The following is a 15,497-nucleotide window of genomic DNA, read 5'->3' as shown; positions in this document are numbered from 1 at the left end:
TAATTATAATACCCAAGATCGTTTTATTTCTTTAGTTTCTTTGTAATCCTCTAATTTCTTCGGTTGATTAATCTGTATGTAAATCTAATAAAAAAAATCTGTAAACCTAAAAAAACATCCGTAAACCTAAAATAAAGAAAAATCAAGTCTGTTTTGTGTCTGACGGCTACTGCAGAACGTCGTCATTCATGTTTTAACGACTGCAACTCATCTGGTGTTGGTTAAGCATTAAACCTACACATAATTTTGGAAACGACCAAGTTATTTAATTATTAATTTTAAGTTATCTAGGATATTAACAGATTGACTAAGTTTAACATCTCCAATAGCTATTCACCCTTGTTCTAATCAATCTTAAAATAATGATCATAAGTGGCGGGACTCTAAGCCATCAACCATGGCCCATGGAGATTGATCTCTAATCTCGCATTAACCGAAGCATACCAATATACAACAAGAGAAGAATAGGTGGATGTCGATGAGTGGAAACTAGATGGAGAATAAGAAGAAGAAGAGGTGGTTCGAGATTCTGGTGTTTTTAATTAAGTTGTATCTTGATTGTTTGGTTGTTTTAGTGTGTAGGTGTATATAAAAAGTTAATGGATAGTATTTAGGATATTCGAAAATTAATTTGAGTGGTACATAAGATAATTGGGGATGGGAAATAGAAAAAGTGAGGGTAGGAAAAACGGAAAACCAAAATCTATGCTCCTTACTTTCTAAGCTCTCGGATCACCACCACTGTTCTTGTTTATTGCTGGAATTAAAACCGAGGAACAACATCCTCAATTTTCTACACTTTTAATAACCTACAACAAACATAAATTCCAGGTACTATTACTATTAAACATCAACATTTCTTGAACTGTTGCATTCTTCTAATTGATGATCTTGAAAAGAGCTGGAAACATAGTCTTCGGAGCTAGTCCATTCAACCATCTCTCTTTACACAAAAAAACTCTGTTACCATTGTTTACTTGAACCATAGAACAATGATCAACACTAGGACTAAATTTAAGGATACCAACCCATAAACTCTTCCCTAATCGCTTATTGCTTTCATTTGGGAAAAAAGATTTAGGATTACCCCGAAATTTATGGTTGATAGCTATTTTCCACGGTGCATTTTCCTCATTCTCATACCTTTGAATCCACTTAATAGCTTGTAAATCTCTATGCAATAATCTTATCTTCCTAATACCAACTCCACCAATTTCTTTAGGCAGACAAATCTTATGCCAGCTGAACCAATTTATGTTCACTTTATTAGCTGAAGAACCCCCAAAGAAATTGTATCATGATTTTCACCATCTTTTTATCCACAGAAGCTGGAATTTGAAATAAGAACAAATAATATATTGGTAAACTAGATAACACATGCTTTATTAGCATCAACCTTTCCCCTTTGGATAAGTACCTTCTCAGCCAAATACTCAATTTTTTATGTAGGAAATACCATATGGTCCTAGAAATAATAAATTAGGATGAGTTTGGTCCAGTTGACTCAGTCAACTATCTGTTTGGTCCTTTTTAGAAAAATATATTATAGTTTGGTCATAAAAATTATAGTTTGGTCCTAGGGTGTACAATACCCACGCGGGATGACATCATGAATGATATAATTTTCATCTGGGAGTGACAGGAATACCCTTTAAGAAAAATACATATAGGATTTATTAGCAAAAAAGAAATCATTTTCAGATTTCTTTTTTCTCTCCTCTCTAGATTCAGATCTACTTTCTCTTTCTTGTTTTTCTTTCTCTTTTTTGATGAAGATGATGGTGTTGAAGAAGATGACGAAGATGTTGATGTTGTTAATGATGTTGTTGTTGAAGACGATTCAAAGGTGAAAGTAGATCTGAATCTTTTTTTTTTCTAGATGTGTTTTAATTTGTTTTGAAGTCTTCCTGCTGCTGTAACAATGGCGTCTCAACAAGAAACTCATGTTATTGTTCTTGTTGCTCGTGTTGAAGATGAAGATGATGAACTCTGTTTTTTCTGTTGTTTTATGATGAAGATGAACTCTGTTTTGTTGTTGTTGTTGTCAAAGAAGATGAAGATTGAAACGAAGATGACGAAGGCGATTTGATGTTGTTGTTAATGAAGATTTGATGTTGTTGCTGCTGTTGAAGTCGATGAAGATGATGAAGAATATGAAGATTTATGCGTTTTGTTGGTGCTGCTGGAGATGATGAAGACGATGATTTTGATGAAGTTCATTTCTGGATTGAACTCTGTTTTTTTAGGTTTTTATCGGGAGTTCATTTCTGGAATGAACTCTTTTTTTTTTAGGTTTTTATCGGGAGTTCATTTCTGGAATGAACTATGTTTTTTTAGGTTTCTATCGGGAGTTCATTTTCTGGAATGAACTCTGGTTTATGTAGGTTTTTATCAGGAGTTCATTATGGAATGAACTCCTGATAAAAGGTGATTTCTGAAAAAATAAGCAGAAATTAACAAGAGTTCATTTTGACGAATGAACTGCTACAAACACTGCACCAAATTCCCGTTACAAATGGTCGATACAAAATATTCGTAACATGCTGTAGCCGTTAATAAATTTTTAAAATTTCGTAACAGATACAAGCCGTTACGGATTTTTTATAGGCGTGCGAGTCACACGCTTGGTAACACTTGGATCGTAACACCTAGGGTTTGTGTGCATGCCCTTCACATGCGTGGTATTATGTTTCCACCCACGATAAGTAAAGCTAGAGGATTTTTCCTCCCATGCGTGTGCCAGTCGCATGCGTGATTTTGATGATATCCTGTGAATCGACCAGATCGAATTTCATTTTCATTCTTCTTTTTTCTCTCTTCTCCTCCTGCCTCTTTTCTTTCCTCTCAGGCGATGAAACTAGGGTTTCATCACAAAATTCGTATTAGCCTAGAAACCATCTCAGAAATCTCTTCAATCTTTTCAATAACCTTCAATCATCGATCTATGTAAGTGTTAATCATCTTAAGTTTTTCGATTTTTAGGTTTTCATCTGTTTACAATAGATTTATTTTTTAGGGTTTCATTTCATCTATTTTTTAGTTTTTCGATTTGTTAATCCGTGAATCTAATTCGATTTTTTTTTTTTTTTTTTTTCTGATTTCATTTCATGTTTTGAAGTTCCGGAGAAGTTAGAAGAATTTGAAGGTAAAATTTTCAGTAAGTTGAACTAATTATAGGGTTTTATGTTATTTTCTATTTTAGGGTTTGAAAGTATGAACTGATTCGATTTATTTTTTATGATTTCATTTCAGGGTTTGAAGTACTGAAGGACTTTAAATTTTTTTGAAGACTTGGAAGGTATAAATTTCAATAAATTGAACTGATTATAGGGTTTTATGTTATTTTATGAATCAGCATGTGCAGTTTTTCCATGAATATGCTCAACATGATCTGAACTTTAGTTTCATGTTAAGTTGTTTATAAAAACTCACATTTGGAACTGCCAAAAACTTACTGCCGGTATTCAAAGAGTTGAACGAATAACTGAGAATATCCTCACCTTGTTCCTGAGGTGGTTTGTTTAAAAATTACTTAATATGTATTCAGTTATAGTAATGAGCATGGTTTCTCATAAATCTGAGAACTCATAGGTCGATTAAACTAATTTTTGTTGATGATTTAATGGTGCTCAAAAACGTATTTGGGTTTGATTTCTTGGTGTTGGTTGTCAATTTAAGACTAAGATTGGGTCCATGTTTAATTCTTTTACTGGTAAAACACTATCGCTGGATTGGAATTCCAACATTTGTTCTGCCAGAAGATTGATACGGATTGTGTGTAATGAAGTTCTCTTGGTTATGCAGCTAGTGGCAAGTAGTTTCATTTTGTATAGAACCATCTATATTAAGCTCTGAATCATGTTATTCGTTCGTTAATATAGGCTGGCACACACACGGATTCAAAAGATGAAATGCTACCCTTGAATGATGATTGGTGCACTTGATTGAATTATCACTTTGTAGCTCGTATGGCTTCTTTTTATGCTATAGCTAATTAATTTATTCTGTGGCACTATCTACATTCTATTCTAGCTTGTATATGGATTTGGTGCTCACTAGACAAATTAAAGATTTCCATTGTGATTGTCTACTGGCAGGAGTTTAATTTCTCGTCATAACCTTACTTTAGCTTGTATGGTTAGTGATTGATATGTGAATGCATATTTAATTGTTAATATTCACTCTGATACATATTAGTATAATCATAGAAATGAAATGAAAGGATTAAATAGATAATTGTTTGGGTACCTATCAAGGGTTTGTCAAAATGTCTCTATGACTATTAGACTGTCAGACTCGTTAAAACGAAAGGTTAAGTTGCAGATTCAAGGTTCAGACTAGAGACTGTTTTGCTGAGTTTGGAGTACTCCTTTAAGACCTGTAGTGAGTGTGCTTCTTCTCTTGGATACATGCCTGTTACGGTTTTACTAGCTTATGGTAGCTAATGATCTATACTTCCTTTGTCGTGTATGAATATTTAGGTAGGAAAACTGAAATCGCTATTGTCCGTTACGGATAGATAAGAAATTAGTTAATTAGCCCAAATTTTCGTTCCAAAATTTTTGGTAGATTTAATAGATGGCAGATCACCCTGGTACTTAATACCCAGAAACTGTTAGTAGCTTAATATCTTATTACTCAAAATAAGAAAAGCACAATAAATGTCTTTTGATGAGTGTAAAAGAATGTGATTTTGCACGACCTAGGGAACTGATGCTGTATAGGCTAATTGAACTTTAATTTCAGAACGTTAACGTGGAGCTACGCTTACTGTGTTGTTTCCAGTGACATCTTATGGTTACTTTCGTATAATTTTATCTACTGTAAATGTATTGTTACCGTTTCGTATACTAATATATACCACTTTAACATTGTGTATAGCTGATTTGGATTTGGTCTTATTCTAATAAAATGGTCGGGTTGTTCCCATTTTAAAAGTGTTATCTACAGCATGACTAGCTAGTCCAAAATGTTAGCTACAGATATCTGTTGAATTTGTGTAGGTTAGCTGGTTTATAAATGGGGTTGTGCCATTTGAAAGCATGTGCAGAAAACAGTTGATGGCTCATGATGCATATGCAAGTGATATTTTTTGTTAACTGTGAAATGTTCATATTGTAGATATTGGTACTAAACTAATTTGTATCGTAAGTCCAACATGATTTCTTGTAAGGGCATGGCCGTTGTGTAAGAATAGATATAGATGGACCAATGGGTTTTAAGAATGAGGTTTGGATCATTTGGACCGGTGGATCTGTTACAAGCTTGTGCCATTTGAGCGAAATTTGATGTGTATGCACAAAGAACAGGTTTCAATGCAGCCATCTTTTTATACGCTGTGACTTTGAACCAAATATTGGAATGTTGATATTTTGGTGACACATATTGGCAGGATAAAATTTGGCATGCAATCTCAAGTTGCATATGAATTTTTGATTTGTCATTAATTTTGTTTATTTCTGCTATCTTTATCAACAGCCCAGTAATGCTGCGAAAATTTGATAGCGGAGTGATGGTAATCCAAAGTAAGTCCCACAGTGATGAGGAGGTATTCCCTGTTCACTGGCTTATCCATATTTTCCTGTATAAGATAGATCAGTTTTTTGGTGAAACTTTCGAACTTACATACTTTCAGGTTCCAATAAGTTTCCCCTTTTGTTCGGAATTGACGGGTTTGGTTTCTATGCCGTGCACTATCCTGTTTGTCTAACGGTTATGCTTTCACTTGTAGGTGTTTGCCAGAATAAAGGCCCTTGTACTGAAACCTGAGGCCCTCCGATTGGATGTAAGTGCAAGCGACGCTGCAATAACTCTAGGAATTGCCCCGTCATTGGCGAAGGAGCATCTTCTAACAGCTGAAACAAAAGGTACTGATTGGATCCCTTGATAAACTTAATCAAACTTTTCTTATGTTGCGCTTTTTGAATTATCAAGACTGATTCATTTGTCATTGTCTATGCAGGGCTTCTGTGCAGAGATGTTAGTGCTGAGGGCTTTCGGTTTTATATTAATCTCTTTAAAGAAATTGATCTACATGACATTCACCTGTACGTAACAAACCCATTTGAAGCTATTTGGTGTGTGATAGTTCACATACATGACTTTTGAAACTGACATGAACCTCGATGAAGTTGCAGGTTAAAAGACTACGGGGTTTACAACAACTGGGCTTCTGCTGTCTCTGTTTCTGGGTGAGACAATACGACCACCAGTTACTTTCTTTCCCTGTTTAATTCGAGAAGGTTTCAAAATCATTAAGTAACCATTTTCATGGTTTGGATGATTTGCAACTCCAAGAGTATCACAATTTTAATGGAACATACCCGATAACTGCTCCCGACTTTGTGAAAGACAACTGCTTGTCTGCTTATCATATTCTTGTTTTGTCAGGTAATCGGAGATATCAGTGTGTCTACTACTGAAATTTGCAAGACCTTGAGCCATCCAACTTAGTTAGCTTTTCATACATTGTCGCGTTGGGAACTCAATCCTTCTAGTTTGGGAACACAAACCCATTTCAAAATCGTAAGTTTTGTTTCATTTTTCCTTACTATTCTATATCTGAACGGGATTAATCTGTACATCTAAAATCTGTCAAAAGTGGGTTTTGGACCAGAGGAAGGTGATTGTAAAAAACTGAGCAATTTGTACACTAGAGAATGGTAATATGCATTACTTAACACTATCTTTCTGTAGCCAATGCTCAACTAAGTAAAAACTTGTACTTTATCTCACACTCAACCAACAGTAAAACCCTTGAATACTTACTCGAAGTCATTCCCACACTCAACCAACAGTATAGTATGCAAATATGCTTAGAAAACAGGCTTAGAAAACAGGTTATATTTGTACTATTAAGTTTAAATTTGTGGATTTGACACTCAGTTTATACTTGCGAGGTATTGCGCTGGTGGGAAGTGAACTGCAGTGGGGTTGGCATCAGATGGAGTAAGTATAAATTGAACTATAGCTTCTTTCTCCAAGTTTTATATCTATTGTGTTCACAGGTTATTGCAGAAATTTTGTGTTCACAGGTTATTACAGATGTTTCTTTGCTTACAAGATGGTGTCGTAACTGGTTGCAGTTGAAGCTGTGGTACATGATTATGTTCATTGACACCATCATGCTGCAAGGGGTTGGTAAATTTTCTATCTGGTGTTACACCTATGTAATTATTGCTTGTTTGCCTTTACTTGCTGCGTATTTTGAACATTATTCTTCCAGTTTACTTGTCATAATAATGCAGCCTGTTGTATGTTGCAGGATTGCCTACATCGAGTTTTCTGATGCCCAAGCTTTCAACAAAAGCAATCCTGCAAAGGATATAAACCTTAGCTGCAAGGGTGGAGAACAAAGCAGCTTCAAGATTTGTAAGTTGCGGTTATTCAAGTTTTGTAGGCAGTTAGTAAGTTTTTATGTTCCCTTAGAATTTTGAAACCTTCCATGTATTCCCTTCGAAATTTTGATACTTTACCAAAAAACAAAAAAGTTTGGTACTATGAGAAATTTCAAAAGGTTTGGTACTTAGAGAAATTTCGGTTCTTTTGTAATTTATATCTGTCCAGTTCTTTTGTAATACAAATCTGATATCAATTGAATGAATGTGATATGAATAGATTGAAGAAATTGTTGTTGAGGGTGGATGATGAATGTATGCAGGTGTTGAATTTAGAATTCCCGGCAGAAAATGAACTGCCAGTCAACCTTGACTAATTTTGACCAGGTCAAGGTTGACTGGCAGTAATTTTTTTCTGTTATGAAAAAATTCGTATCGGCTAACAACCGTTTCAAGTTTTCAAGTAGTTCGGCTCATGCACGTTACTAATGCGCTACGTAGTAACGGCTGAAGCTTGTTATGAAAAAGTTGTTACAAAAAATTCGTAATGGCCCTCAGCTATTACCACGTGTCATTTTGTAACGGCCTACAGCTGTTACTGACGCCGTTACAACCCATAAGCAAACATGAGACCACCTAAAAAAGGACCAAACAATATTTTTCCCATTTTTTATGAAAATTATGCAAGATAACATCCGAACCTCCACAACTTTTGATTTACTGCCTAAAAGAATTCCCATACGCTCAAAGCCAGCCCTGCCATATAAGCGGGATAAGCCGCACTTGAGGCCACACAAAGAAGGAGGGCACAAAACTGGATATATTTTTTAAGATTTCAAATGATATAAAAAAGAAATCACGTAAAACTTATTTCCTACATGGTGCAAAATGAAAAAAACAGACTTGCAAGGGGCCTCTAGTAAAATAAAAAATTTGTGAGGGACCAAAAGAAAATTGATTTTGTTTTGTAAGCTTTCTGCTTAACAAGGGGCACCAAATTTTCTACGGCTTTAGGCCTCCAAAAGTGCAGGATCGGGCCTGCATACACTTCATAGGAAAACTAGACATTTGGCATCCAAAAGTAGTTGCACATTCTGCAGCATTCATAACATTTTTTACTGCAATAAATGCACTTTTACTGAAATTTACTTTTAAACGAGAAATCAATTTAAAATCCAGTAAGATATTTTCTAACTTTTGAACTTGCACCACATCATCATCCAAAAACACTATCAAGTCCTCTGCAAAAGGAAAATGGTGGATAGCATTAGCACCTACTACAGGTTTGAAACCAGCAATCAACTGCATGCGAGCAGCTTTCTTGATCAAAGCAGAGGGAACCTCCACCACGATTATAAATAGAAAGAGACATATTTGACCACCTTGTTCTATACCCTTTTCACTTCTACACAAACCTGAAGCAATACCTTTTTTGACTGAAAAGGCAAAATATATTAAAAAGAGTGTCACTCAAGGTGATAAAAGTGCATCAGCTCAAAGAAGAGCAAAACAAAAATATGTCAAGAACGGTTCACAAAAGCATCCCAATTACATATTAAAGTTGAAAGAAGGTAACCATCAAAAGTGTTGGTATGAAATAAGCAATTGAACATAGTGTACTTAACTGCAATGATGAGTTGCTTACTTCTCCTAAGTTTATTTGCAAATAATCCACCAAACTGCGAAAGGTAAAAGAAACCAAATCCTCTGTTTCTTTGTTTTTGGTTTCGAAACTCTCCGATTCCAGATTATAGCTTTAACAGATTATTAAAAAACCCAATTTAAACCTAGGTTATTAAAGAAGTAGTTCCTTGCTAGTAAACTTGCAATGAAGAAATAAATATGAGTTTGTTTCCTTTTCAGAAGCACAAAAAAGACAAAGAGGAGATTGCACCTTCTCAGCTCGATAGAGAAAATTTCTTGTTGGGCGCCTTTATAGCAAGGTCCAAACTAAGAAAGATACCTTTAATGGAATGAAAGCATTCCATAATTGTTTATAAGGAAATACAATGAAAGCCTTGTGATCAAAAGTATCATAAGTTGCACCCACCGTAAACCTCTTACCATATAACCAAGCCGTTTCATCCTCGCCTTAAGATTCTTAGAAAAATTCAGATTCCCTCCATCTGAATTAGTAGCTAACTCAGAAGCATTCTTCCATCTTGAAATTTTGAATAAGCAAATGAAACAAAGTCTACAAAGGAGTATTCAACCTATGTCTTTCCAGGACAGCACTAGCACCGTTCTTGGGTTTCAAGTGGGAACATTTAACTACTAACTCTATAGAATTCAAAATGCCTGCCCATAAACTAGAAGCAACCGGATTTTTAGAAGTATTGGGGGAAGGAAGAATATATATTACTCCAAACTTTTGATGTACAATTTGTCCCCATAACGTAGTCTTTTCCGAGCCGACCTCCAAACCCATTTTGCGTGTATAGCCAATTCACAAGCTTCAATTTCTTGATTCCCACACCCTGAAGCAACACCATTAATGGTCATTGCAAATCTAGTCATAGACAAGCACCGGCTGCACCACCTAATCAAATTGTTACACATTACCAAAACCAAATCTTGTGAGTGTATAATCAAGACAACACCGATTTATGTTTTCAAAAGCTTTTTCCATGTCCACTGTCACCACCAAACCAGGGTTCTTATCTCTTTCTTACCATCTATTGATTCAGAAGCAATGAGAACGCCATCTGTGATTTGCCTGCTATCAACAAATACTCCTTGGAATTAAAAATAATGGATGGTCAACCAGCTTAAATTGTGCATACTGGTAGCTCCATCACACTTGGGAGAGAATGATATATGTGCAGTTTATTCTCCAGTCTAGTTTACCAGTTGATACAAATTATCTTGTAGACCCGTATTTTCCCCTTGTAGATTGTTATATTGCTCCTTTATAGTTGTTACCGGATTCATATGATCGTTAAATATCAATTCCCCACTCCCCATCCCTGAGTAGGTTTTCGCTCGATGCATACAGTAACTACTGTGTTTCAATATGTTAAAATCCAGTTTGGTCTTCTCTCCATGTTCTGTGCTTGTGAAAGGTACAAAACTAATCGTCTTATGGATCGTTCAAGTTGGTAATAGGAAAACCCTCTACGTGGTTCAGGATCATTAAGATGCTGTTCCAGATTTAACCAAGAAATGATTGCGGAAAGAATTTGCACCACCTAAGATAAACGAGAAACAAGAAAAAGAGAGAACACTACGAGAACAACAGGTAAGAATAATATGAAACATAGTCTACCAAATGCATACTTTCTACAACTGCACCTCTCTGACTTTCATTTGTTTCTTTCAGATACAACCGTCCGCCATGTTTGATGCTAACAAGTTTTAAGAACTGTTGCTGTTTACTGTAAACAAGGTATACTAACATACATCCAGAGTAAGAAAAACACACTGATATAAGACGGATACCATCTTCTGGTAAGTTACAGCTACTATTCCCAAGAACCTTTGTACAAAGATACTATAAGATTGTGATTCCGACATAATATGCTATTATACTGTACAAAAATAAGGCCATTCCTGCTCTGCTTCTAAGTTCGCATGTGCTATCTGGGTAACCTATTCATGATACCTTGATACAAGGAGGCCCCATTGGTGTGGTTCAAACTAGGCTCAGAAACGAGCTCCTCTTTTGGTTCTCCTTTAGGCATCATAAACCCTAAGCCACTGGCCTGCCGTTGCTGTTCCAGATACGAATGCATGCCCATACAAGTCAGCTTACCCTGGCCAGGTCCAAGTGATGTCATTGAATGGTTTTGCATACCTTGTGGGTGATTTATTCCAAAGGAGTAGCCAGATTGGGGGCCTAATTGTTGTCTTCCAGGAAGGTTGAATGCGTTAAGTGAAGCTTGTCCATTAAACCTTCCAATGTTCTCATGGATCTGCGTCGGTTCCGGTCTATGAATGTGTGTTTGCCCTGATCCTGTGGATGCTGTGTTTGTAAGTCCAGAATTTACATGGCTGCTATTCCTGGCAGCGGGTACATCATGGTTGTGCTTTCCCTCGTATGTTGTGATCACTGATTTGAGATCATGTGATGCCCTTTCCACATGCTTCCTCACGGTACAACCTGCATTTGTGCATTTGTAATAGCTCCTGCAACACAAAGATAGAATGACGTTCAATTTTAGTTCATAGTGATACTGAAAATGTGAAACCTTCACTACATGATGAAGCGGACATTTGGAAGAGTAACCCGGGGGGTTGAACTTTTTTCTTGGCCATCATTTATAACTTGAAGTGGGATTTGGTGTGTACTATTTTCCTTCTTTCCTTGCACTGCCAAGTTTAGTTCTCATTTACACTCTTTTCCTTCCAGATATCTTAATTGGTAACTTTTTGCAACGTAATTACAAGAGAATCAACCAAAAAATCAGAAAGAGAGAGAAAACGGATTTATAGTACCTTGGATTTGGATTTCCTTTGACAACTTTCTGTCCATACTTTCGCCAGCGGTAACCATCATCAAGAATGTCGACCTCACTAGTTGTCTGGACAACAACTCTAGGTTCGCGAATTGATCTTGTGGCCCCACTCATGTCCATTGCACAAGCATCAATCTTCCTGAATCACACCATATACACAAAATACTGCATGTAAGTCACTTAAAAACTACAGAAGAGGCTAAAGGATAAACTGCACGATAATTAAAAACTTGAACCTTCTCTTTGATTCTGATTCATCTCCTTCGCCTTCGTAACCCAAAGATGCACTTCCATGTGTACCCCGATCATCTTCTTCTTCATCATTAGAAACAGCAGAGATATTCAACGAATCGGCGTTCTCAAAACAAGAGCCATCTTTAGCCTGGATCGAGGTGGAGGGGTTGCAGAACTCTGGGGATAAAGCTGGAGAGGATCCAATCTCCAGGTTATCATTCTTTATATCAGACCCAGCGAGGGAACAACCTCTCTGCGAGCTTGCCCACACAGAATCACAATCAGCTGCACCGTTTTCAGGGAGGTCATGTTGCGCGTCAGATGGTGGATTTGAAGATCCAAGACCAGATCGTCTATGAGGGGAAGGTTTTGGATGGTTGTGAGCTCCTTTGTAAATGATCTCTGTAATGTGACCCTCTTGGGATCGTTCCACTTTCTTCTTCACCTGGCAATTTGGGTGGGTGCACTTGAAATAGCTTCTGGGAAACTCACTGCCTTTCACCTGTTTATGCCCGTACTTCCTCCAGTTGTATCCATCGTCAGATGATGCACCACTACCAACCATGGTGGTGCTTATATCTCCATTGCCTCTCTCTCCTTCTCCACCATCTTGTCGATCGTTCGGCGGCGACGAATTATCGAGGTTGCCACTTATTGAACTGGTTTCATTAGGTTCTGAGTATATATTATTTCCACTGCTTTCTTTCTCAAACGACTGATTGAAAGTCTGATGCAAATTGGTCCTACTCCCAAACTGAAATGTGTCAGCTTGTAGATTCCGAGCGGGAAGAGACTGCACTGATTGAACTGGTATAGAGTTCTTTGCGTATGACTCATGAGGATTTGAAGCAGGAGTTAACTGTATACACAACAACAGAAACAATTACGATAAAAAAAATGATGCCCACTTGGCAAATTTAAAGTGCGAGAGAAGATATACTAACTCTTACTTCGGTTCCACCATCAGGAAAGTATAAGGAATTAGGTTCTGCATGAGGCTTGAAAACAAACGACGAACTATCAAAATCTTCAAACGGATTATCCTTGAAGTTGTTGCTGTTATTTAAAGCAAAAGAGAATTTCCCTGTAGTCGGAGACGGCTGAGCCTGAGCCAGAAAAGGTCATGAAAGGTTAGGTGTTACACATGGCGGTGGAAGACACACTAGTACTGAAGGGAGTCAATGAAGGAAATGTTTGATCTGATCCTCGCGCAATCCCTAATAATATGATGTTTTATGGGCACTCGTAAGTAAAACTAACATTGTCACAGTACAGACACAAGAGCCAAGGATACCAAATGGAATCACAAGTATCATATTAAACATAGTACATAAATGAAACCAAATCAAATGTTAGCACCAAATAGACTCACACTTGGTTAATACGACTACTTCATGACTGTTAGGGAATAAGGATAACTCACCAGCGAATTAGAGAGGAAAACCGGAGAATCAAGCAAAGTAGTCGGACTAAGACCAGGCGGAATTGTTAAGTAAGGAGATTGAGCTTCAGAAGATGAGATCTTTGCAGTGTTTAACCTTGGAGCATTGAATCCAGCTCTTGCTGCCATTCTCTCAGCCAGACCACCACCACCAAGAGGCCCTGACTTTTGCATAAAAAGCATATTCGCGGAGAAAAGATCACTTGAGTTACCAATTTCTTTACCATCCTCCTCCTCTAAATTCATCCCTATTTTATGTTTTATTACAGCAGAAGTCCCCTGAGTTAGTTTCTCATCAAAAACATCTAAAAATGATTTTGAACTAAAATCATCACCACTCATGATTGATGAGAAAAATGTCCTTGGACTAGGATTTGAAATTGCCCAATCCCCTAATACTGCACCATGATCATCTGTCCCACCAGCCATTTCAACTAATCCTTAAAACTGATGAAAACCCAGTCCTGTAAGAATCATTAAATGCAGTTTAGACTCCAAATACCAATCAAAACAAAGTTTCTATTCCAGGAAAAATAACTACTCAGGGTTTCATTGATAATGAGTAGATAGATCCATGAGTAGAAATGAACATAAATTAAAGAAAAAATTACCCAATCAAAACCCATACACAGAAAAGAAAAAGGAATACCATTAACTACTGAACCCAGAAAATAAACCATCCAATCATTTGAAATGAAGACCAAACAATAATAATTAGAAATGAGTCCAAGCTAGAGAATACTAATAACAATAATAATGGGTAGAAGAAAAGAAAAAAAGAAGAAGAAGACCAAACCTGGTGTTTTGATATTTGATAGATAGATAATTCTTCCTCTTCCTCCTTCTCAAGAAGGATCTTCAAAGATAAGTGTCCTTTTTTTTTTTTGTGGCAGACAACAGAGTTTAGAGAAAAAAGCAAAAGTGAAGGAGGAGTCAGTGTATGTTGTGGGTGATGTTGATTATAAGTTTGACCAAAGACCCAAAAGAGAGAAAGAAAATGGGTTGTTTTTGATTCTCTGAAGGGGAACAAACAGAAAACAGCACAAACTTATTTTAAGAAGAAGAATCAGAAGAAGGAATTTGTTTCTCTGCTTTAACTTTTTTTTTATATATTTTAAGGTTTTTTAATTATATTTTCTGTTTAGTTTATCTCCTTAATTTTCTAATCTATCCATTGATTTCGGCATTTTTTGTATTTTTGTATTTTTTTTTATAAAATTTTAATAAGTTGGAAAGAACTTAGGAGGTAACGATCAAAATCTATGTTAGTCATGCCACGTGCATGGAATTGAACTGTTAATCTTGATGACAGTCTGTTTACGTGTTTTGTTGCCATGTGGATGTGGAATGCTTAAAACTGAAATATCTGCAGTTTTTGTTTCACCAACTTTCTAGAACTGTCTTACCATGCTAATTAAACACTAACTAGCCGACATCTAATAGAATCTTCTCTAATCGTAAAATGTTGGTCACCTGTCTAGTCGTCGGTGTAAGGGGCATGTGAGTGTGCCCTTAGAATGAATGTCATTCAAGATTATGCTACACATGAAAATATGTGTAGCTTCTAACTGGTCAGGGCCACTGCAGAAAATATCAGCTCTAGGGGGGATATGCAGGATAATATTATGGGAACGATGAAGATATGCAGGTACAATCTGTGTGTAAGGAAAGGGACCCGCGTAATAACTTACTTGCACAGTTATGGTGAAGACGAGGTCCTCTTGTATGGTCCACACAGGCACACACTGAATTTCCTCTCTGTGTCCTTTGGTTTTCTTGCTTTCTTCAGTTAGTTAATTTTAATTAAAGCCGACTCAGTCAAGTCCTAGTCCTAGAGAGACAGTCAGTCAGCCAAATCAGACTTTTAGTACTCTTCAGACTGTTCTACCGTCAGCTTTTGTCCAAAACAAAGATCTTCCATTTACAGCATAAAGTAATACTGGGCCCCCACCTACTCCTTCTTCCACTACTCAGTCGCTCCCTTTCTTTCTTTTTTTGCCATGTGGCGAGCTCCAAAGAAAGATTCAGCTT

The 15,497-nt window shown here is 36.7% G+C and overlaps 2 protein-coding genes across 6 annotated transcripts; one reads left to right on the top strand and one right to left on the bottom strand.

Moving 5' to 3' along the window:
- The first annotated feature begins 2,818 nt into the window (after positions 1 to 2,818).
- On the top strand, positions 2,819 to 7,676 carry LOC113306629 (vacuolar protein sorting-associated protein 36-like). Of its 3 annotated transcripts, none has more exons than XR_003338748.1 (9): positions 2,819 to 2,946; positions 3,119 to 3,145; positions 3,253 to 3,298; positions 5,479 to 5,525; positions 5,732 to 5,867; positions 5,963 to 6,047; positions 6,138 to 6,191; positions 6,391 to 7,140; positions 7,265 to 7,676. XR_003338748.1 is itself a non-coding variant. In XM_026555548.1 (9 exons), the coding sequence occupies exons 4-8, from the start codon at positions 5,486 to 5,488 to the stop codon at positions 6,392 to 6,394; spliced, it is 342 nt and encodes a 113-aa protein (XP_026411333.1). In that variant the 5' UTR covers positions 2,819 to 2,946; positions 3,119 to 3,145; positions 3,253 to 3,298; positions 5,479 to 5,485; the 3' UTR covers positions 6,395 to 7,136; positions 7,265 to 7,676. The 3 variants fall into 3 exon arrangements, 2 of the variants coding, with proteins under 2 accessions (XP_026411333.1, XP_026411332.1); XM_026555548.1 differs by having other exon boundaries at positions 5,479 to 5,548; positions 6,391 to 7,136; XM_026555547.1 differs by having other exon boundaries at positions 5,479 to 5,548.
- Positions 7,677 to 10,576: 2,900 nt separating this feature from the next.
- On the bottom strand, positions 10,577 to 14,605 carry LOC113302291 (probable WRKY transcription factor 2). Of its 3 annotated transcripts, none has more exons than XM_026551196.1 (6): positions 14,263 to 14,605; positions 13,449 to 13,930; positions 12,976 to 13,131; positions 12,028 to 12,884; positions 11,772 to 11,930; positions 10,577 to 11,462 (listed from the first exon to the last, which is right to left on the bottom strand). In XM_026551196.1, exons 2-6 carry the CDS (start codon positions 13,893 to 13,895, stop codon positions 10,913 to 10,915), a joined length of 2,169 nt encoding a protein of 722 aa, XP_026406981.1. In that variant the 5' UTR covers positions 13,896 to 13,930; positions 14,263 to 14,605; the 3' UTR covers positions 10,577 to 10,912. The 3 variants fall into 3 exon arrangements, with proteins under 3 accessions (XP_026406981.1, XP_026406982.1, XP_026406983.1); XM_026551197.1 differs by lacking the exon at positions 14,263 to 14,605 and adding an exon at positions 14,116 to 14,231; XM_026551198.1 differs by lacking the exon at positions 14,263 to 14,605 and adding an exon at positions 14,078 to 14,096.
- Positions 14,606 to 15,497: the final 892 nt, after the last annotated feature.

This window comes from Papaver somniferum, chromosome 8, assembly GCF_003573695.1.
Source record: "Papaver somniferum cultivar HN1 chromosome 8, ASM357369v1, whole genome shotgun sequence".
Lineage (NCBI taxonomy): Eukaryota > Viridiplantae > Streptophyta > Magnoliopsida > Ranunculales > Papaveraceae > Papaver > Papaver somniferum.
This window is presented reverse-complemented; position numbering and strand designations above follow the sequence as displayed.